Source organism: Gracilinanus agilis, chromosome 2 (genome assembly GCF_016433145.1).
Source record: "Gracilinanus agilis isolate LMUSP501 chromosome 2, AgileGrace, whole genome shotgun sequence".
NCBI lineage: Eukaryota > Metazoa > Chordata > Mammalia > Didelphimorphia > Didelphidae > Gracilinanus > Gracilinanus agilis.
The window spans coordinates 234,595,896-234,619,762 of NC_058131.1; the positions used below are offsets into that span (position 1 = coordinate 234,595,896).

The 23,867-nt window shown below is 38.1% G+C and overlaps 1 protein-coding gene across 2 annotated transcripts in view; it reads left to right on the forward strand.

Annotated features, from left to right (window-relative positions):
- DTNB (dystrobrevin beta) overlaps positions 1 to 23,867 on the forward strand; it is a 332,957-nt gene that overhangs the window by 293,686 nt on the left and 15,404 nt on the right. Inside the window, exons 17-18 of one of the 2 annotated variants that reach the window (XM_044663758.1) lie at positions 19,867 to 20,026; positions 21,028 to 21,117. In XM_044663758.1, coding sequence (XP_044519693.1) covers positions 19,867 to 20,026; positions 21,028 to 21,117 — 250 coding nt within the window. Of the gene's footprint in view, positions 1 to 19,866; positions 20,027 to 21,027; positions 21,411 to 23,867 lie in introns of those variants that run through there. The other variant, XM_044663759.1, reaches the window with a different exon arrangement.

Below are 23,867 nucleotides of genomic sequence, written 5' to 3' on the forward strand. Positions count from 1 at the left end.
GAACTAAATGGATTCAACTAGGCTGCCGAGGACCATTCCAACACTCAAAATCTGTAATTCTGTGCTTTTATGATTCTATGACTGCCAAGATGGTGGTGTCATCAAGAGATAAGAAAGTTTGGAGAAGGGATAGATTTGGGGTAAAATATTGCAAGTAATTCTGTATTGGATATGTTGTATTTGAAATGCCTAAAGACCTCCATGTGGAGACATCTAACCTCTCAGGGTTGGCAGCAGCATATAGTTCTCATGGGTTGCAAGGCATAAAGGGGCCATATCTTACCACATCAAGTTGGAAACAATATCCTAAGGCTATAATTTCCACATTTCTTTGTTTGTATGCCTCCAGTAAAAAAAAAAAAAACCTTGAGTATGTACTCCTACAATCTGTATAATTATTCATTTTATACATATACAAGTGTACTGATAAATATTGTATGCCTTTCCAAATATATCCAAGAATTGAAATTTTAAAGGTTGAAATAAAGATGATATAAACAAGTTTCTCCTTTTTAAGACACTTTTAAAAATGAAAGATACACAGTGTAACAGTCAAGTGAGTCTGAACATTGCTTTTCTGCAGGAGTCATGTTTCTCTGTGTATATATATTCACTATCCCCAGTGTAAAAGCAGAAAGCAAGGCCGAACTGTATCTGATTTCAACTCACTCAAAAGTTTTAAATATAAATTTATTCCTCTTTCTTTGTATGACTCTTTTTAATGGGTGGTGTCATTTTAAAATTTCCTACTCATATTTGAATAGTGGTATTTTTGTGGCATTTTTACATGAGTGAAGAACAGAAAAAGATCAAACTTAGCTGAACCAAAGTGTATGAAAAGAGGAGTAACATATAATAAGATTAGAGAAGTAGTTTGGGTTATGATTTTCATGACTTCAGTTGCCAAGCAGAAGAGTTTGGAGGGCAGCTGGGTAGCTCAGTGGATTGAGAGCCTGGCCTACAGACGGGAGGTCCTAGGTTCAAATCTGACCTCAGACACTTCCCAGCTGTGTGACCCTGGGCAAGTCACTTGACCCCCATTGCCTACCCTTAACACTCTTCTGCCTTGGAGCCAATACACAGTATTGACTCCAAGATGGAAGGTAAAGGTGATAAAAATAATAAATAAACAAACAAACAAACAAAAACAAATAAATAAATGGATGAATGAATAGGTAGATAAATAAATAAAAAGAGTTTGTATTTTATCTTAAGGCAATAAAGAGCTACTAAATTTTATTAAATAGGAGAGTTAGACTTTCACTTTAGCAAAGTCATTTTGGTAGCTGTATGTACAAATGACTGAAATGGAGAGAGACTTGAGTCAAGAAGACCAATTAAGGGGCTATTATAATATAGAAGGGGTTGGATGTGAGAGACATTGTGGTAAAAGAAATGACTAGGATTATCATCTAGTAGAATATGTGGGATGTAAAAGTGAGTTGAAGATGACCTCAAGTTTGTAAACCTTGATGACTAGTAGAATGGCCTGATGGCCCAGACCAGTGATGGGCAAACTATGGCCCACAGGCCAGCTGTGGCCCCCTAAAATGTTCTATCCAGCTGCGCAACATTATTCCTAAACTGACAAATACAATGAGTAGGATACAATACAATGAAACTTCGAAAGAGTTGCCTTAGAGATAGACTGACAGATGAGCATTTCCTTTCCTTTGGCCCCCTCTTTAAAAAGTTTGCCCATCACTGGCCTAGAAAGAAACAGGAACACTCTAAAGGGAACTGGGGAAAGATAATGTAATGAGATCTGAAATGTAAATTACAAACCATTCATCCCTGTTCATCCCATGACTCATTCTGCACCACCTGAAGGAAAGGGGATGAAGATGTCATTGCTTCTGCCAGTCCTTGGAGGGGTGAAGACTATATCCACAAGCTGAACTCAGGGGGAAAGGGAATGGATATGCTGAAGAGAAGGGAGCTTTCCAAGTGGCATCTGTGCAGCCACTAGTCTGGGTACTAAGGTTGGGGTTTGGATATAAGTTCCTTGAGGGCCAACAAGAGTATAGATGAGGGAAAGCTAGAAACTTGCACAGCTATAGTTAGGGAGGGAGTGGGGAAGTTTGGGTTGATTGTGGGTGAAGGGTAGATATGTTTGTGTTGGAGGCAAGCCTCATGATGGCTGTCACTGCCTTCTGTTACTCCCCCACCACGACTGAGAATGGAGGAGAGGAGATATATGTAAGAAGGCCCTATTTGTATACTCAGAACTACCTATAATCTTGAAAGCAATGGGAGTCAGCCTTCAGGGACTGGACAACACAACCATCCCTTCGTAGGTCAACAAACAAATTTATGATTTTACCTTTGAGAAAGGAGACTAGTCCCAGTTAAGGGAGAAAGTTGTCAAGTCCTATCATTTATAATATCTTTCATTTTATGCCCCCTTCCCTCTTCTGACACTGCCACTACCCTGGGACCGGTTATCATCTCCTTATGCCTACATTATTACAAGAGCCTGTTGATTGTGTCTCTCCTGCCCAATCTGTCTTCTACTCAACTGTCAAATTGATCTTCCTTAAGCATAAAAAACTCCAGTGCCTTCCTGTTATCTCTAGGATCAAATCTAAAATTATGTTTTACTTTTTAAGTTCTGTATAACACAGCCCTTTCCTACATTTCAAGACTTCTTATACCTTGTTCCTCCTCATGTACTCTTTGATCCAGTAGCACTGGCCTCCTTGCTTTTCTTCAAACTGTTCATCTCCCAACTCCAAGCATTGTCAGTGGCTGTTCCCTATAGCTGGAACCTCTCTTCCTTCTCATCTCTGCCTCCTGGTTTCCCGGGCTTCCTTATTCTTAGTTTTTCCTTCTGAGATTATTCCCAATTAGCACACGTGTGTGCACACACACACGATAGATAGATAGATAGATAGATAGATAGATAGATAGATAGATAGATAGATAGATAGATAGACAGACAGACAGGTAGATAGATAAATAGAAAGACAAATTAAAAAATGGATTGATGGATAGATGAGTAGATAGATAGATAGATAGATAGATAGATAGATAGATAGATAGATAGATAATGTGTGNATAGATAGATAGATAGATAGATAGATAGATAGATAGATAGATAGATAATGTGTGTGTATGTATATATATATAATTGTTTATACATTGTTGTATGCATAGTGTCACCCCCATTATACTGTGGTATAGTAGTAGTTGTTGTTGTTGTTGTTGTTGTTGTTGTTGTTGTTGTTGTTGTTGTTGTTGTTGTTGTTGTTGTTGTTCAGAGCATGGACTACTTTTTGCCTTTGTTTGTGTCTCCAGCAGTTAGCACAGAGCCTGGCATACAGTAGACACTTAATAAGCATTCATTGACTTACTGACCGACTTTCTCTGCTAAAGGTCAGAATTGCATCCTTTGAGTAGATGCAGCCCTCTAATAGGGTTAATTTGTGTTGCTTCTCATATAATCATCCTGAAACTCCTTATCACTCCTCTTTCGGGTGATGAGGAGCCAAGCTGGTCTTTAAAGGACTGCTCTGCCCTCAAGCTTTCATGTAGGGCCTCTCCTAGGGAGGGAGAGGCTCCCAGCCACATTCTTTACCCATTTGACTGTTTCTAATTTATTCCAATGTGTGAAATGCGTGGGGCTGCCAGAGAGGGTTGTGGCTAACTTGGCTCTTTCCCTGCCATCTGGGTGTCCCCTCACCCTCTCCACTCCCATTTCTATACATAATCTGCATACACGCCTTCCCTCCTGAGCCTTTTGGCTCTCCCTCCTATTTCCTGTAGCCTTAAATCTTTTCATGTCAAACAATTATAGGCAAACCTTACAGCATGATAGATAATACAGCATCTAATCATTCTGTCACCTTTCTCTCCTCTACAGTTTGATTAGACAGCTATATTTTCTTTGCAGGGTTGCTGCTAGCCCCAACTCAGAATACCACGTGAGATTTTTTGTTGTTGTTATTTTGTTGTTTTTTGTTTCCTTGAAAAAAAGAAAAAAAGACAGTCCATTCCATTTCTGAATTCCACCTTTCCATGTTTGTTGTGTCTTTTTCCAAATTTTAGACTTGATATACCTTTCTCCCAGCCATTTTCCTCCTCTCTAAACAGTGACTCTGAAAATCAGCAGCAAAGAGGCCAGAGTTTGTTTAATTTAAACACACTGCAGCAGAATGAAGGTAATTGTCCACACAAACCATCTGCTACCTGGCGGGTATCCATGAGTCAGGGAGACAGAAATGTAGGCTGAAGTGTCTCTTTCATTCTGTTACCATGATAACAGCCTCGCTCAGAGTTTTAGTGGGTTTTTTTTTTTTATTAGTGCTCCATAGAGGGTATTCGCTCTCAAAGTTAGGCTTTTTCCATGGACTTCTAGGGGACTGATCCCAAGCCTCCCTAATTTGTTCTGAGGAGTGTGCACACACTCAAATGTACATAAACTCTATGGTGAGATAAAATGCAAATTTAACCACAGCCAAAAACTGTGATACAGTGTCATTTTCCTAACAAAGACAACACCCTATTCTCAAGGCAGCTAGTTTCCTGCCCATCCAGGTCACCCTCCCATAGTAACCTCTAAATGCCATTATTGATTACATATACATGTTTGGTGTATGTATTTTATCCCCATACCCTGCACATAGTAGGTACTTTAATGTTTGCTGAACTGGAATTGGTCTCTCTGCTTTCAGTTTTTCCCTCTTCAAATTCCATTTTCCACACAGCTGCCAAAATAGCTTACCTAAAGCATAAGTTTTATTCTATGACTTCCCTCCTCAAGAATCTTCAGTAACTCCTGTAGTATAGAGAGAGGGGGTCATATAGTTTTTTCAAGCTTTGGCTGAGTTCTAAAAGCAATTAGGGGTTTGGAATCTTGAGGGCGTAAGGCAGTTGGTTTGGGTCTCTGGTGGACAGAGAACTGAGATCAGCTGAGGGCTTCCTTACCTATTTGTAGTGTTGAAATTTAGCCTAGCTTTGAAATATTTATTTAAGAAACTGTTATTTTGGATAAACCCTTTATATCTTCCTTCCCAATATTATTTCCTACCTTTCCTCCCTTACCCTATATGTCTGTGGAGTTAATAAGGAGAGTAATTAGAGAGGAGTTCAAATCTGTGAAGGGTTAATTATATTGACAATATTAGATATAAAGAAACTAGTCAGTCATCATTTATTCCCTTTAGATATCAAGAGCACTTTGTAATTTGAGTTAAAGGCAGGTCCTTACTCAGACTCCATCTCTGCCTCCCTTCCCCCACCTGAGGTTCCTGAGACAACTGTTAGGGCTTCCTTTTGATCCACTTTCCTGACTCATCAACCTTTAAAGATAATAAACCCTTTTGTGTTTTAACAGACTTATTAGTATAATTGGTCAGTTAGTTATTAAGAGAGGGAAGAAGAGGGAAAAGAACTAACATACTCTGGCCTTGAAGGGAAGCTGGGGGTATCCATCTTGGAGGAAGGTGTAACTTCAAAACAAGTCCCTTCCTGTGAAATTAACTAAGCCTGTTGTTAATTTCAGTTTAGGCTATTTCCCTCAGCCTGTGTTTAAGTCTGAGTCCTGGTCTATAAGCCCTGCTGTATTTGCCTGTTAGATTAATTATCCCTCTCCCTGAAGATCTTATTCCTTCAGTGTTAAACTCCTGACTTGAGCCCTATTATATCCTGAATCTCCTTATTCCAGCCTACCTGTAGCCTAGATTACCCACTTAGCAAGTCTCTGACAACCTCCTTTCAAAATCCCCTTCTACCACACACCTTTCCTCAAATTATCCCCATTACACTCCCTATCACTTCTTGGGAAAATGCAAAGTCCTATGCCCTACACAATCTGTTTTTACTTTACTATGATAGAATTGTCTCATGTTTCTTGATTTCATACATTTTATATTCTGGCCAATTTGGCCTACTTGCTGTTTGCTGCACAAATCATTCCTTCTCTCACCTTTGAGTTGGGGATCCATGCCTGAATGACACTCTCTTTTCCCATCTGATTTTGGATTCCCTCTTTCCCTCCAGTTGAACCTTGAGTGCCCTCTCCTAACAAAGCTTTTTTTTTTTTTTTGTATGTTTCTTCCAACTCGTTAGCCCTCTTGCTGTCCTAAAATTACTTTATATTAAGTTTGTGTGTTCTTTATATTGAGTCATCTGTGTTCATGTAAGATTCCCCCAGTAGAATAAGCTTGTGGTAGACAAGGATGCTTTCATTTTTGTTTTTGTATCTCCATTATTTGGTATACTGCTTTGTACATCCTACAAAACATCTGTGATCTCAGTGATATGGATATTACAGATAGCAACCTACCTACACTGTCCAACTTATGCCACTCTTGACCGTGTCTTCCCATGTTTCTTATGAGGTGTCCATTTAACATCCTGGAGACTTTCCTTACATTATCACATCACAAGAATGCCAGTGGTTACACACTGATTACTCTCTAACTCTTTCCACCTGATCAGCCCATCATCTTTTTAAAGCATTTATTTATTTGATGATGTCCTTTATACTGCTTCTCATTCAATCAATAAAAATTAATTAAGCACAATATGTGTCAGGTCCTGGGTTAAGTGATGGGAATACAAAGAAAGGCAAAAGAGTCTTTGCCCTTAAGAAATATGAAAATCTAATGAAGGCGATAACATACAAAATTGCTTTCTAGAATTGTCAAACCAAGTTATAATCCCACCAACAACGCTTACTAGGTCCATGTTTCCATAAGCTCTCCAATATGGAATAGTCCCATCTTTTTCCATTTTTCTTAGGTCATGAGACAAAATCTCAGGGTTATTTTGATTTCCATTTCTTTTTGTTATTAAGATTTGGAGCATTCTTCCATATGGTTGTTAATTCTTTACAATTATTCTTTTGAGAACCATTCTTCATATCCTGTGTCCACTTATTAAAGATTGTCTTTTTATATATTTCTGTTAGTTATTGAAATATCTTGGGTAGAGATAACTGGGTAGCATAGTAGAGCTCTAGGCATGGAGATGGGAGGACCTGGGTCATAATCTTAACTCAGACACTTCCTACCATGTGACCCTGGCCAAGCCACTTCGCCCTGATTGCCTAGCCCTTATGGCTCTTCTGTTTTGGAATTGATACTTAAAAAAAAAAAGAAGAAAGAAATGAAATGAAATGAAATGAAATGAAATGAAATGAAATGAAATGAAATGAAATGAAATGTCTTGGATATCAGACCTTTATCAGAAATATTTGATATAGTGGTATTCAGGGAGAACTACCCCTTCTTGGGCTGCTCATCCATCTTTCACCCAACTCTCACCTGTGGCTCCAAGTAGAAGATAAAAAGGACATAATCATCAGGAAGAAGACACTAGCCTTAAGAGCAGGATTAGGAAGGACTTCCTGTAGAAGGTGGGATGTAAGTTGGTACTTGAAGAATGACAGGGGATGAATAAGAGGAGAAAGATTCCAGTTGGGAGAAACCTAGAGAAAATCCCTGGTGTCAAGAGGTGGAGTGTCTTGTGAGGAATGACTCCTTTGTAGTGTGACAATGTCCAACTACAGGCTTCAAGCACCTTTTCTTTTATCCTCTGCGTAATATTCAACTTCAGTTCTTAGAGGAATATAGCATTCTACCACTCACAGTCATAGAACTATTGGTATTAAATATCAACTAAGGAAAATGAACCTTTGTTTCAGGGGAAATTTCGAGGTCTGAAAAGACACTTTGTAATTTCACCAAATAAACTGGTTCATTCTATTCCTCATTTCTGGGCCAAGTCATTGTCCAGTTCTAGTGTCTATCTAGATACATGTACTGATGGGTGAGGCCTATAGATTGTTTCTTTCACTACAAGGAAAGCTGTTGGCTTTTCCTGTGGGATTGGTTGGGCCAAATTCTTTGATTCTACCTAATGAGGATGGACATGACTAGCCAAAGCAAAAATGACAAAAACCTTAACCCATATCTTCATGATAAATCCAGAGTTCATGATAAATCAAAGGAGGAAACCTGGGTACCACCAGTTTTGGCAAATCTAATTTCAGAAAACTGAAAGAAAAGATAGGTATGATCTCATGTTCTAGAATTATTAAAAGGACATTGATCCACAATGGATGGATACTTTCAAGAACAAAACTCTGATGTCACAAGCAAATGTTTCTAATTTATGTGTTGGGAAACACATTATAGGTCAACCATGACATATTTGGCCTTTGGTATATGGTATTGTTTTGAGAAATATTATTTGACCCATGGTATTTGTAAATCTTTGTAATAATTAGCTTTATTATAAAAATATTACACTGTGCTTGTATTGAGGAAGGTTTAAAAGGTACTATATGATTCCATAAAGTTCTCTCTTCTCCCACCTCCCTACCCCATACCCTTGTCCCTCTCCTAACCAGCTAAAGCCTAAAGGTAAAAGATTATTTTAAATATTAATCAATCATTTTATTCTGTAGTTTCTCCTGATCTTTTGTTCATTGCCAGGGAGCAGTGCCAAGGAGAAATTTCTAGGGAATCATCCTACTAGTTCATTCCTCTCTTTATAGCAAACCCTTTGAAGGTTTGTGCCTGATTCTTAGATCTCTGCAAACCTGAGATTGTGGTGGCAAAAGATCTAGCCCAAAGTCTTATATATAATGGAGTATTCAATTTGAGTAATTGATTAATTGGTTAAGAGCACCTGGTTATAAAGAGAATGAGTCTTTGGAGAATGGCTTAGCAGATCTATTTTAGCTAGAGCTAATTGAATCACCCCACCAGAATTCTGCTAAGGGAGGTCTAAATCATAGTTTCACTTGTGAGAAGTATCAGTTAGAATTAGCACATACAGAGTTCTAAGATCATCTATTTCATGGTTACTCTCTAGGAGTTGTAAGGGAGTCCTGTATTTGGTAACTATAAAGCATAAATAATGTTATTTATGATTAAAGTTTTCTGAGATTAAGTGATATTAGCAACAATTCAATGTTTGTTAAGAGGCTATTCCTAAAGTCATCAATTAATCTATATGAAAAATATTATATTAGGTATTAAAGGAAGAAAGATAGTGTTGAGATCTGGTCCCTACCCTCAAGAGGCTTATAGTATGGAAGCTATACACATCAGTAACTATAAAACAGAATCGAAGATGGTAAATGGGTAAGATGTACACATAAAATGTGAGAGTTCAGTGGAAGAGAGAACACTTCCAACAAGGGTCATCAGAGAAAGTTTCATAGTCAAGGTGGTATTTGAAGTAGGCCTTGTAGGACCAATAAAATTTAAGCAAATGGAAAAGGGAGAACATTCCCAGAGAAGAAAACAGAAGAAAGTGAGCAGTAGCATAAAAATAAGGAAGTATGGGATGTTCAAGAAACAATTAGATAGTGTGGTTTTAATTGGAGTATAAACTAAGTGAAGAGAAGTGATGAGATATAATAGTGATAAATGCTAGGTTAAGGAGTTTAGATTTTGGTAGTAAATGGGAAGCCATTGTTCATTATCCAATTAGTTTTTGAACAGCAGATTTACATAACAGACACACCTATGAATTAGGCAATTTAATCTAGCATAGTTATATAAAGGACTGATTAGAAAGATAAGAGACAGAAAGCAAAGAGACCAGTTAAGAGGCTATTGCCAAAAACATAAATTAATCAGACTGGAAGGACCTTAAAGATGATGAAAGAAAAGCAGCATGGCACAATAGAAATAACCCTAGATTCAGAGTTTGAAGAAATCTGTGTTTGAATTTAGCTATATAATCAAGGGCAGTCTATTTCCCTCTCTAAGCCTTAATTTCTTCCATCTATAAAATGGAAATTATAATAGATCTAATAAGAGAATGTATATAAAGCATTCTGCAAACCTTAAAGCATAATGTAAATGTTAGTAGTAGTAGTAGCAATTATTGTTACCTCATAGGCTTACTGTGCAAGCATTAGATGGTAACATATCTGAAAAGAACTATATAAATGTCATCTATTATTATCATCTCAACCAAACCCCTCATTTAACAAAGAAACAAACTAAGATTTAGTTAGTAGTGTGATGGTAATAGCTGGCTAGAACTTGAACATTAGATCTTATGACTTTAATATAATGCCCTTTCCAAAGAGTACTAGTTTGCCCTAGAACCTTTACATCCTACTCAAAGAGAAGATAATCATTTTAGTAGGAAGTGGTTCCCACCCTGAGCCTGGAAAATTAGCAGAGTAGGTAAAATTTGTCTTTAGTGTACACACACACACACACACACACACACCCTCCTTTTCTGTACTTCCTCTCCACCTCTTGACCTGTTGTCCTGAACTCCCAGCTTCCCAGCACTCTCATGCTGTCTCTTACCTATCTAACAACCTCTACTGTGACAGCTCAGCTTGTTCCTGAAACGTTCACTGCTCTAAAATTTACTCATCCCCATTCCATTTACTCCTTTTTATCCTCCCAAAAAACTTCTATTCTGCCTCTATGAGGAATCTCAGCTGGATTTGGAGGAGAGCAACTAACTTAGCTATCAGTCAATAAGCATTTATTAAGCCCCTGTTACATGCCAGACACCATGCTAAATTCTGTACTAAAAAAGCAAGTGAAAATTCCTGCCCTCAAGGAGCTTATGTCCTCTGAAGAGAGATAATAAATGCATAAATAGTTGTATACAAAAAAAAGAAAGGAAGAAAGAAAAAAGTACACACAAAAAAAAATTTGGGGAAGAAGGTCTACTAGAAGGTAGAGGAACCAGAAAGGCCTCCTCTAGAAGGTGATACTTGAACTGAATCTGGAAGGAAATAAGGGATTCTTAGTCAAAGATGAGGGAGGGAATTTAATTCATTCTACATATGGGGAATAGCCAGTTCAAAGGCACAAAGGTGGAATGCTATATATGAGGAAAAAGAAGACCAGTTTGACCAGATGATAGGGAGCATAAAAGGAATAATACATTATAAGGCTGGGAAAGTGACTTGGAGCCAAAGAGCTCTAATTACAAAATGGAGGAGTTGATATTTGATTCAAGAGCTAAAAGGGACTCATAGGAGTATACCAAATAGACCCAAACTTTAGGAAAAGTATGGTGTCATCAGTGTAAAGAATGATTTGCAAAGGGAGAGATTTGTGGCAAGAAAGTTAATAAGGAGGCTATGGTAGTCCAGGAAAGGAAGATGACGATTTCCTGAGAGATGTTGTGGAGGTAGGAATTATAAGATATGACAACTGTGTATTTGAGGTGAGGGAAAATGACAAGTGAAAGGTAACACCAAGGTAATGAACCTAGGTGATTAGAAAGATGGCGCTAAACTTGACAGAAAAAGGGGAAGTCAAAATAGGGGGCTGGATTTTGTGGGAGAAATCATGAATTCTGCTTTTTAATGAGTTTAATCACTTAGTCAACAAGCATTCGTTAACTGCTTACTATACACCAGGTTTTGTGCTCAATACTAAGATTACAAAGAAGAGCAAAAACAGTTTCTGCCCTCAAGGATCTTACATTCTCATGGAGGAGACAACATGTAAATAAGCAGGTACATACAAGATACTTTCCAAGTAGAAAGAAACTTTTGAGAGATATTCAAATGACTGAAGGAACCAGGACAGTCTCCTGCAGAAGGTGCCATTGAGTTGAATTTTGAAAGAAACCAATGGTGTCAAAAGATAAGAGGTAAGAAGGAAAAACACTTCAAGCATGGAGACAGCCAGTGTAAAGACTGTAAATGTAAAATGTAAAAAGATGTGATAGGAAGTTTTGTGTGTAAGAAGGATCAGGAAGTAGACCAGGATCACTGGACCTTAAAAGGCATGAAGGAATGATGTACGGGAAGACAAGAAACAGGTCAGGTTATGAAGAGCCTTAAACGCCAGACAGAAGACTTTGTATTTGATCTTAGTGATAATAGAAAGTGACTGGAATTTATTGAATTGGGGGATATGGGTGTAACATGATCATATTTATGCTTTAGGAAAACTTGTAGAAAATTACTCTGGCAGCTCTATAGATGATGGATTAGAGTGGAAAGAGACAGGAGACAGGCTATTGCAATAATACACGTGAGAGGTGATAGACTACTTACTCTAGGGTAGAGGTTTTTGTGCGTAGAGAGAAGGGGGTATATACAAGAGATACTATGAAAGTTGATAAAGTAAGATTTGGCTACTGTTTGGATAAGAGGGGTCAGTGGGAGTGAAGCATCAAGCAGGATTCCAAAGTTGCAAACCTAGGTGGCTGGGAAGACAGTGGTGTCAAGAGAGTACAGTACGAATAATGAGTTTTATGAAGAAAGAGTCCAGTATGAGTTCTGTTTTTGGACATGTTGAGTCTGATGACATCATAGAGACAAATAATTTTTTTTCAATTCAATTTTATTTTATTTTCAAATTCTAAATTCACTCCCTCCCAACTCTCTCTCCTACCCTATTGAGAAAAAAACAAAACCCACTGTCATATAATCAAGCAAAACAAATTCCCACACTAGTCATGTCAGAAAAATCTAACTCAATATTCATTTTAAACCCATCATCTCTATATCTGGAGGTGTGAATAACATGTTTTATGATGAATCCTCTGGAACTGTGGTTTGTCATTTGGTTGTCACTATGTGCCAGAGATTATGCTCAGGGCTGGGGATACAAAGAAAAGCCAAAAACAGGCCCAGCCTTCAAAGGATCTTATATTCTAATGGAGGGAAACAACAGACAACTATGTACAAAGAAGTTGTATACCAGATAAAGTAGAAGTAATCTCAGAAAAAAGTCACTAAAACTAGGGGAACAGGCAAAACTTTAAAAGGCTTGGGAATGCTAAGTGACCAATCACAATTCACAGATGAAGTTGATAAGGCATATTTTTTGTACATGATAGTGAATAAATTTGTTTTGCTCAACAATGAATATTTGTTAAAAAAGAATTTTAGCTTTGTTTTTATTTTTAATGGAAGAAGGAAATAGGGGAGAGAGAAATATATTTTTATTTATTAAAAAGGTTGAATTAAAATCTGGCTTTTTTCCTATTTTCTATTAAAATAAATTAATAAATGTAATTTTAAAAAGATATTGAGGGGGCAGCTGGGTGGCTGCAGTGGATTGAGAGCCAGGCCTAGAGATGGGAGGTCCTAGGTTCAAATCTGGCCTCAGACACTTCCTAGCTGTGTGACCCTGGGCAAGTCACTTAACCCCCATTGCCTAGCCCTTACCACTCTTCTCCCTTGGAGCCAATACACAGTATTTACTCCAAGACAGAAGGTAAGGGTTATTAAAAATAAAATAATAATAATAATAATAAAATAAAAAGATATTGAATGTGAGTTGCTTATGGGACATCCAGTTGCATCCTTTCTCTCAGGAAGGACACTAGAACTAGATATATACAGAACTAGACGTCATCTACATAGACATTAAATTGAAATTTAATTGAAGATGTGTGTGAATGTGACTTATGTGCTTCATGAAATGGTGGTCCAGGGACTCACAAATCAGAAGAGAGGGCCACAAGGCAAAAGTATCACCAGGGGGAAAAGGTAGGAGAATGAGAATTCTGAGGGTAATAGAACTGCCAGTTCTTGGATTAGCTCTAACCTACACTCCAGAGTTTGTTTCTCAGGCCCTCAGCTCTCAAGTTAAGAGTTAGTTTTCCCAGAGTTTTGGCAGATATTCACTTATTAGACTGTCTTCTCATCTCTATTACCCCAGCACTCACTAGAATTATATATATATATATATATATATATATATATATATATATATATATATATATATATGTTATGACACCTTTGATGAGTACCAATAGTGCTTATAATAGCCTTTTAAAAATATTAGACTAAGCATTGACAAAAGTACTTCATTGTGAATGGAGAAGAGCCAAGTATGTGTGAAGTCTGCCCTTATAGAAATGAGAGATAAAAGGGAAGAATTCTTCCAGTTTTTTTTTTAACTTTGGCCCATCCACTCCCAGAAATAAGGTTCATATCCTAAGCCATTGATAATGACCACTTTTAGTCTTTATTTTTCTATAAAAGAAACATATATATCAGGCTTACAGGTCATTCTCAAACTAAAGGTGGAGTAATTTGGTTCCGTGTGCCATAAACTCAGAGAATCATCTGTCTGCAAATGTAGACATCCCACCCCCATCACTCTAGCCCAGTGGTTCCCAAACTTTTTTGGCCTACCACCCCCTTTCCAGAAAAAAATATCACTTAGCGCCCCCTCACATACTATCACTGCCCCCTTACAGTTATTCACCACCCCCAAATGCACCTGTGGCCATCACCGCCCCCCTGGATCGCTGCAGCACCCACCTGGGGGGTCACTGCTCTAGCTTCATGTCTACAAACTATTTTCATAAAATATTTACACTTCAGTTTTTGAGACCTACTTTAAATTTTTTTTTCCCTTTCTTTAAAAAAGAAACCATCCCTTGTGCCTCTAGAGATCCCTGCAGAATTTTCAGGGAAGATAACTCATGCACCAAAAGAAATCAATAAACACTCATTAAATGTTTGCTATGTATATGGTGTTGTACTTCCTTTGAGAGAGGGAAAGGAAATAAATAATGTAAGAAAAGTGTGCCTCCAGTTGGGGAGCCAGCGCAAACATTTTTGAAAAGTAAAATAACAACAAAGTTCAACATTTATTAATCCCCTACTATACAATAATGTACAGACATAGAAGAGAGTTCCCAAATAGTAAGCATATATTAAATACCTACTATGTGCCAGGTATTGTACTTGGTGCTGGGGATAAAAAGAAAAGCCAGAAACAGATCTAGCTCTCAAAGGAGCTCATAGTCTAGTTGGGGGAAACAATATACAAATAACGATGTACAAACAAGCTATGTGCAGGATAAATTAGAAATAATTGCAGAAAAAAAAGTTACTAGAATTAGAGGGGATAAACAAAGGCTTTCTATTGAAGATGGAATTTTAGCTGAGACTTGAAGGAAGTCAGGAGGCAGAGAAGAGGAGGGAGAGAATTCCTTGTATGAGGGACAGCTGGTAAACATGCCCAGAGTCAGGAGAGAGAGTATTTTGTTCAAAGAACATCAAGGAGAATTGTATTACTAGATCAGAGTAGAGGAGGAAAATGGGATGGAAGGTGGAAGAAGACTAGAAAGTTGTATAGGTTATGAAGAGTAGTTGCCAAGTTAATTGTATAAACAATAAGGGCTATAAAAGTTCAGAGGAGAGAGAACCCCAAAATGTTCCTTTTTCTCTTAAGTTCCTTATTTATATACTTTTCCAACATTTATCATATACTGACTTGTAACACAGATTTTTCAAAAAATGTTTTCTACCTAGCTAGAATATAAACTCCTTGAGGCAGATATTATGTCTTAAATGTATAAGCACAGGTCATATATTTGTACTGTCTGTGGCATCTAACTCAGAGGATATTCAGTTCATTTGATAAATGAATATTGTCATCCACATTTATTATTTCTGGAGATAACACAGTTTTAAGGGTATTAAGTGAACAATGTACAAGATATCTAAACATGCAAAAAAACAGCAAAAACATGGGGAAAATATTAGACCTTATTAATTTCAGGAAAAAAACAACAAGATAACCTTAATAACTACTGACCTATGTCTTCTCTCCCATCTTTACACTGTATGTATGTTTGAGGGTTAGCTGTATGAATCAAGGACATACTCCCATCAGGGTATAAGGGTGGAATTCTAATCCATTCAGTCCAGTTAACATAGACCAAATCAATCAATCAATTAAAAAAATAAATTTAGTTGCAAATTAGTCCTTAATCAATTTGAGAGGTTTTGGCCACTGAATGAAAGGCACTCGGGAAGCATAGGAAACATCTTATACTTGGTTCAAGGAGACCGGATCACACCTTAGACTACATGTAACAACAACAATAAAAAATAACATGAAACCAGTTTGGAGACACCAGTCAAGTAATAAACTAGCTTTTGTTGTCTAGCAGTAAAAGAGTTCCAGTTCAAGAACACTAGTTCAAGAGTTAGAGCTAAGGAGCAGCTAGGTGGCTCAGGGGATAGGGCACCAGACCTGCAGTCAGGATATCCTGGGTTCAGATCTGGCCTCAACTACTTTCTAGCTATGTGACCATGGACAAGTCACTTAATCCCAGTTGTCTATTCCTTACCACTCTTCTGCCTTGGTACCAATACTTAGTATCAGATTCTATGACAGTAAGTAAGGTTTTTTAAAAAGAAAAAAAAAAAAAGAGTTGGAGCCAAGCCCCACATTGGAATAGTCTTCAGAGGAGTAGGAAGAGAAAGAATGTCTTACTCTTTCCTCCTCACCCTACCTCCATCAACAATATCAACAGGAAGATGAAACCAGTAGCACATAGTGTGTATCTAACTGGGAAAAGAGAAATTGGACTAATAGAATACAACACATCCAACCAGGAATGGCAATTAATTGAGGAAAGGCAGCTTCTTATGAACATGACCTCTTATGATGGAGAAAAGTGCTTGTGATAGACTCTCTGAGGGCACCAACCCTTGGAGCCCAGTAGAGAACTACACCTCAGGGGCACTTCATGAGGACTCCATGAAGGGTAAAAAAGATTTCCAATAAATGGGAGTTGTGAGTCACCCCATGCCACATGTGTTCTCTCCACTTTTGTAGCTTGTGCCCATTCACATTGTGCTTATTGTTGATCATGCAAAAGGAAGGAAGGAAAGAGGGAGAAAGGAAGGAATTTGATTCAATAGAACAAAACACTACCTTCTATGCTCTTTTATAACAAAGTTTCTCCTATCCCGGGGGTCAAAATCATTTAAGATTCCTTGGAAGATAGAACAATAGAAATAATCCTATTTGGCATTCTTCTGATATTAAATGTCAAATGAAGCCTAAAAAAGAGAAAGGTATACTGATCAAAAGTATTCACAGCAGTGATGGAGAAGAGTTAGCACACAGTCCTTTTCAAAGAAGGATTTTGAATTGTGAGACCCACCAAATGCTTCTGTTTATGGAGGTCTTGGCACTGATTGCATTAAACATCTCTTCCAAGAAGAGATCTATAATTCCTCAAAGGAGTTTGACCAGTATAATCTACAAGAAGATGGAAATGTTTGTTGCCCATACTTCAACATGCATTTTGACAGTGTCCAACAGAATTTGTCCAGATATACATATATCTGGGGAAAACAGAGTAAATGGGCAGGTTGGGTCCTGAATTGAACAAAAGGCAGGGAACAAACTGGATTTTCTTTGGGAAATTGCCCAACTCTTTACTGGCCCAGCATTTCCAATGAAAGTAAAGACCTAAATCTGGCTTTAGACATTTCCTACCTGTGTGACTCTGGGCAAGTCACTTAACTCCCATCACTCTTCTGCCTTGGAACTGATACATAGTATTGATTCTAAGACAAGAGATGAGTTGTTTTTTTTAAGTATCTTTTTAATACTGATGTTCTATTGGTGTTGTATATTGAATTAGACAGAGGACGATGTAATCACATGGTGGGGCTATTCAGGCCGAAACATATAACTAATGAGAAAGTCTAAAGAAGACAAAAGTAAAGAATGTTATCAAGGAATTGTATGAATGAAAAAGAAGATGGACCAATTACTTGGCAAGAAAAAGGGATGGTGCTCCACTGGTACTCTGGAAATATGAGGGGGAAATGGCCTCCAGCATGGTGATGGACCCCCAGTGTGGCAGACCTGTCACAAATCTATTCAAGTACTTGAATAAATGACTTAATTAAAAGAATAAATAAACTTCGCACAAGGATAGAGAAAAAAGTGGGGCTAGTGTCATGAAAAACAGTAGATTGTGTCTACGGATTAGCAGTCTTCATAAAGCTAGTTCTATATTCTAGAATCTAGATTAAGAACAAATGCCCTAGAAGTAGAATTTCCAATTCTACTCTCCTGCTAATGAGAAACAGTACCTAGAAGTCAAAAGTGAGCCTAAAGCATCAGACTGCATGATGCATGGTACTGCCATAGTTGAGGCTTGTAGAGCCACGTTTTCCCCTTTGTTTCCCATCATGACATAATAAAGATTATGATCTCCTCTGAGTCTTATAAGAAGTAGCACCACTTTTCTCACTGATTCTAGTGGATTACATGGTTTTTTTTTCCTTTTCTGTTAGGCTTTAGGAATAGATGGGACAATCTATCACTGGTATCGTAAAGCTGTTATGATTAAAATTCTCCAGAGACCATATCATAATTTATAATTATTTATTATATTATAAAAAGTAGGCTAGAAAAAGACTAAAGAAGCTGCTCCAAAGGGCAGGTATAAGAGGAATAGATGTAAGTTACAGAGATGCATATTTGAGCTGAACAGAAAGAAAACATTTTAACATTTCTGCTCTCACCCTGGACCCCAGCCTTGGACAGCCTAGAACCCATTTAGGACTTCCAGGTGGCTAGAAGACTAGCCATCATTGAGGGTACCCTTCCCTTCTTCTCTTATCCCATCCTGTGGCCTTGGCCACCCAGGACATTTCCAAACTGCTTGACTGCTCACATGGCTTGAATGGGATGAGAGGAACAGACTCTTCCTTTCAGGGAGATAGAAAACCATCAGGCCTCACTGCTTCCTGCCCTCTTGGTCTTCCCATCTGTACACTGTCATCTGATCAATGAAGTAACCTAGAACTCCTGGGCCTTGCCATTGGCGCCAAAGCTAAATCCTTAAGATGTCTGGAACTTCCCATATATCCTGCATCTGGATTTTCTTTTATATGTTGTCTCACCCATTTAGTGTGAGCTTGTTGAGAGTAAGAATTGTCTTGATTTTTCTATGTGTATCCTCCATGTTTGTCACACAATAAGCTTTTAATAAATGCTTTTTCATGTATTCATTCATCTATCCCATAAAGGAATTGGCTCTCTGGTAAAGTAATAAGTTCCTAGCTCCTTCAAAGATTTTATAGCAGGAATTCCTACAATGAAAAAATTTGATTAAATGACTTCTAATGGCCATCCACCCTCAACTCTTAAATTTTTATATTCTCTGTTTGCTGCAAAGAATCATATGTTTAGCTTGGGTCCTAGCCATTTGCAGGTTGAAATTCTGATGATGATTAATGTGATGTCTTGGTAGGGTCATAGATATAACCTGTCCAAGACAGGATCCTTCTGTATTTGTCTTTCTGAGATGCTCAAATCATAGCTTTTCCTCATGGTTTAATTTTTTCCAGTTGTATTTCCTTAGAAGGTCCTGGCCTATATTCCAAGCTTTGTGTTTCTTTCTCTGAACAGCAACAGAGCTTAGACCTTTGTTGAAGGGTCCTACCGAGTGGCCATGGTGGATAGATTGTGAGGTGGAGATTATTTATCTTTGACCTTATTTATATGTCATACCCATCATACCAAACTTTCTCCCAAACTTCCTGTGGGCCCTCCCAAATCATGAGTCAGTTTCTATTTAGCAGCTCAGGCTCTCACTTATGTCCTACTTTCCTGACTGATTTCAGCAGAGACTCATTGAATTTGTGTTCACCATGATATATATGCTGAACTCTAGCTTCAGTGAAGCCAACCACAGTTAAATCCCTGACACATACATCTCAGCAGCATAACCTGTTTTGTAATGACTTGTACAATCCTTTGAGCCATATATTCTCTTTGCTTTATCTACCCAAAAGCCCACCCCCTGCCTCAGACTGCTCCTTCTAAATCCCCTTCAGTGTTATCCCTACCTTTCCCTTCAGTTCACATTTTATTCTTCCTTTGTGCCTTCCTTCTCTTTTTTCCTTCTTTCTCTTTTTTCCTTTATCTTTGTCATCCCTTCTTCAGACCCTCAGGAAGTAGTGTGACTCATTCTCAGACTCACCTCTGATGTGAATATTTGCCACAATCCTTGACTGAGTTGCCTTATTGGTTTATAGCAGTGACCCAAGATAGGTAAAGAAAGGGTCTTTTCTCCCTCCAAAAAACAAAGACAACAATGACTCAGGGATGACCTGCTTTATGTCTTTGTTCCTCCTAGGCCCAGGCCACAGGATCCCCACACACATCTCCAACTCATGGAAGTGGCCGCCCGATGCCTATGCCTGTCCGCTCAACATCTGCTGGCTCTACTCCTACTCATGGGCAACAGGACTCACTGAGTGGAGTTGGAGGAGACATACAGGAAGCCTTCGCACAAGGTAAGTTTTCATAGTAGAGCACAATGGAAAGCCAAGGGGTTGGGAAACTATGTGTAAGAACACTACTGAGATTTCTTCAGGCCCTTTTTTTTTTTTAATCTAAGCTTTAAATATTGAAATCTTTGCATAAACTCTAAGTAAATGAACCCAAAGAACCAATCCAGAGTATTTTCTCATCAGATGGGCTTACCTGAAATTGAAAGTGTTAAGTATAAGCAGGACAGGACAGTCTTGGTACACACATGTAGAAGAGGACTCAGATTTGGACCAAATGCCCATCAAATCTTTGCCCATCTTTGGTCCTGACATCTCCTTCCTCATTAGGAACAAGAATCCTTCTTGTCATTTGGGCTTTGCTTCCTTCCTATGAAGGGCATATGGTAGATGTCTGTCAACGTGATATCCTGCCTTAGAACGGCTTAAAACAGACTAAAGAAAGAATAGCTGGGTCTGTGGGTAAGATTCTTAACATATATCATCTGTATTCCATCTCCTGTATAGACCTGCTGACGACAGCACAAGTATAGGCTTGGAAAAGGCTAGTTCTCCCAGGGACCTAGATGTTAGTGGCAAAATAACAGCAGCAGAAAGTGCTAGATTGCCTGGGTGGGGACCCTTAGAGAAGATGGAAGGGGCACTGAAATCAAGTCCAACCAAGATACAAAATTACTGTGCCACAGACTTAGTCCTGAACCCCCTCTGATATAGTTAGCTCCAAAGAGATCAGAGGTGGCAGGAGTCTGCTATTTGTCTGAAAGGGGCAAACAGAATGAGGCTAGCATGCGTGGGTATCCGGTAAAGTGCTATATGGCATCCTGAGATGCAGTATGGGGCTTCAAAGAACCCACCTTCTGTGACTGGAAACAGATGGCATTGATGTTGCCAGCCCCTCTCAGGTGTTCTGTGGCTGTGTCTGGGGACCTTGCAGAAGTGGCTCATCAACCTGGATATCTCCTCTCCATGCCCACTCTGGCATCGCCATCTGCTCTGACTCCCCTCAGGTACGAGGAGAAACCTCCGCAATGATCTGCTTGTGGCTGCTGATTCCATCACCAACACCATGTCATCTCTAGTGAAGGAACTCCATTCAGGTGAAGCCCAGAGCTCCAGCCTCACGTCTCCACATCACTCTCTCATACATACACATGTTTCTAACCTCATTATAAATCCCACAAGTGAACTCCTTTGCTAAGGATTTCTACTTAAACGAGGGCAAACTTTATTCCATCAGCCATATCTCTCTTGTTTCTTCAAACAGGTGGTCTCTTACCTCTCAGTGTCTAGCACCCACATGTCTTTATAAAGATACTTGTAAATTTTGCACAAATTAAACTTATGATGAAAATTCATAAAAACAAAAATGAACATACAACAAATAAACAGAATGAGTGTGAAAAGTCTCATATTTGCCTTTTTGAGTTTGAGTTTGCAAATACATACTCACTGGGAGATTTTTTATTTCCTCCCAGTTTTATGACCTGTTCACAGGGTAAACTGACCACAGTTGGACAGTGCTGCTTTGTTTAGGGTCTCATGGTCCAAACAATTTGGTCTCCTGTGTTAATTAAGAGATATAAATTAGTATGCTTTTTTACTAAAATAAACCTTTTCTAACAACAAATGCTATTAAAACAGATAGGCATTAACCAGTATCATTAGAAATGTCTATAAATTGGGTACAGAATTTAGAATAATTTGTTATATTTTGTTTTTTAGTGCAAGCACCTTGGCACATTTAGATACATTACTCACTGATCCATACTCCTTAATTGCTGCTTAATTTATCCTTGATTTTTCTCCAGACTTGAGTAGAACTAACTCACTATAAATTTTTCTTGGAGTTGGACCTTTGAGGACAGCTTTAATCCAGGTTAATGACAAAAGCGCCCGATCATTTTTATCTCAGGCTACTGCAGCTCCTTGTTGCCCTAATTAAAGAGATGGCATTGCCATTTCTAAGATTGTAGAGAGTTGGAAGGAACTTTAAACATCAAGTAGTCCAACAGTATCATTTTATAAATAAGGAAAGTAAGGCCCTCAAAGGGAACATGATTTGTCCAAGGTCACACATCAGTTAGTGGCAGAATTAGTATTCAAGATCTTGGGCAAATACATCTTATTCAGTGATCTATCATCTCCAGAATGTTGTTGCTCATTCCTCTGAGCATGTATTTGTATTATGTATTTGACTTCTTGGCTCCAATCTGACTTCACTTTGAATAAAAGAATCCCAACCAGCCTCTCCATTCACATTATAATGCTTAGTTTCTTCTTTGATTGGATTCACTTAGCTCTTGAAGTAGTCTACCAAAGACTTTTAACCCCTTCTTTTCCTTTCCACCTGATTTGGTAGAGATCAAAAGAGGAAAGATAAATTGATGTTGAAAATTGTCCATCAAAAGCTGAATCTTGATATTTGTCTTTTTGCCACTGCCAAAGAATAGCTCCTCTTCCATACCCCCTCATCATCTAACTGTTATGTGTTTGCTAATTACTAAATAAACTGATTGTCCCTCTAACTTCCAACTCGTCTATGGTTTTTACAGTCTAGCTGCCTTCTCTTATAAAATCACACAGTTTCAGAGCTGAAAGGAACTTGCATGCCATTTAATCCCTGAACAAGAAGAATCCCTACTACAAATACACTTGGCAAGGGTCATCTAGCTTTCATCTCAATACTTCCAATGAGAGAGAACCCTCTACCTCCTTGGACAATTTGCTATATTTTTTTTTTGATTGCTCTAATTGGAGCCAAGCAGAACTAATCTATTCCTTTTTCCATGTGACAACCTTTTACTTGAAGTTGATTATCATATGCTTCCAAACCCCTACTTGTCTCCTTTTTTCCATCTATAGGTCCTGATTTTCATATAGCAGGACCTTAAGGCCTTTTATCATTTTAATGAAACTTTCTCTGGTTCCTTGATTTCCTCAAGTGAATATATCTAATTACTATACAATACAACCCTATTCCTACTCCTACCCTTTTACTTACTTTTACCCTTTTGAACCAGATATGTCCTTTTAGTACTATATTCCTATCATGAGCTTCATCCCCCTAAGAATGACCTCTTTCTGTTAGACTTTCTAGTTCATTTCGCTTATCCGTACTTTGTGAATTTGGGTATAAATATCTGAGTCCATGAGTTTTACTGTGTACCCTTTCTTGGATTTTGTCACCTATGACTATTTGGGTGTCCCTGCTGCTGTTTTTCTTTCACTGTAGTGATTGATTCTATGGTATTAAACTTGGCCTAGACAGTTGTTTTTTACCTTTTCACTTCCAAGTTTTGGTTTCATTTTTAGAACACCAAACAAATATGGCTTCATCAGCCCATAGGTACACTCCATTCCCATGTAGTTATTCCTGTATTTTAAGTCAAAGTCCAGAAATTTTCAGATAACACCTTCTTAACTAGCTCTTTAAATCCTACCTGCCTTTGTCTTCAGGAGCCCTTACCTTCCAGTGGTAAGAATCATGAGAATACCCTATATTTCCCCACATGCTTCCATTTCTTGCCAAAAACTTACAGTCTGTAGCAATACTTGCTACCGTTTTTCTGTCAGAATTTGAGATTGTAGATAACTAAGACCCTTAGATATTTTCCACATGAATTCTGTATTTGTGCAATTGATTTTTTAACATAACACAGGAATTATTAATGCAATCATTATTGCTATTTCCACTGATAAAATTTATAATGATCATATCTCACCTCACATTTAGGCATCACATTTTAATTTACTAAGATGACTTACCCTAAATCGCTCCATGAAATATATTATTTCCACTTACAAAAGAGAAAAGAGGCTTTGAGACTTTGGACTTGTCCATAATATC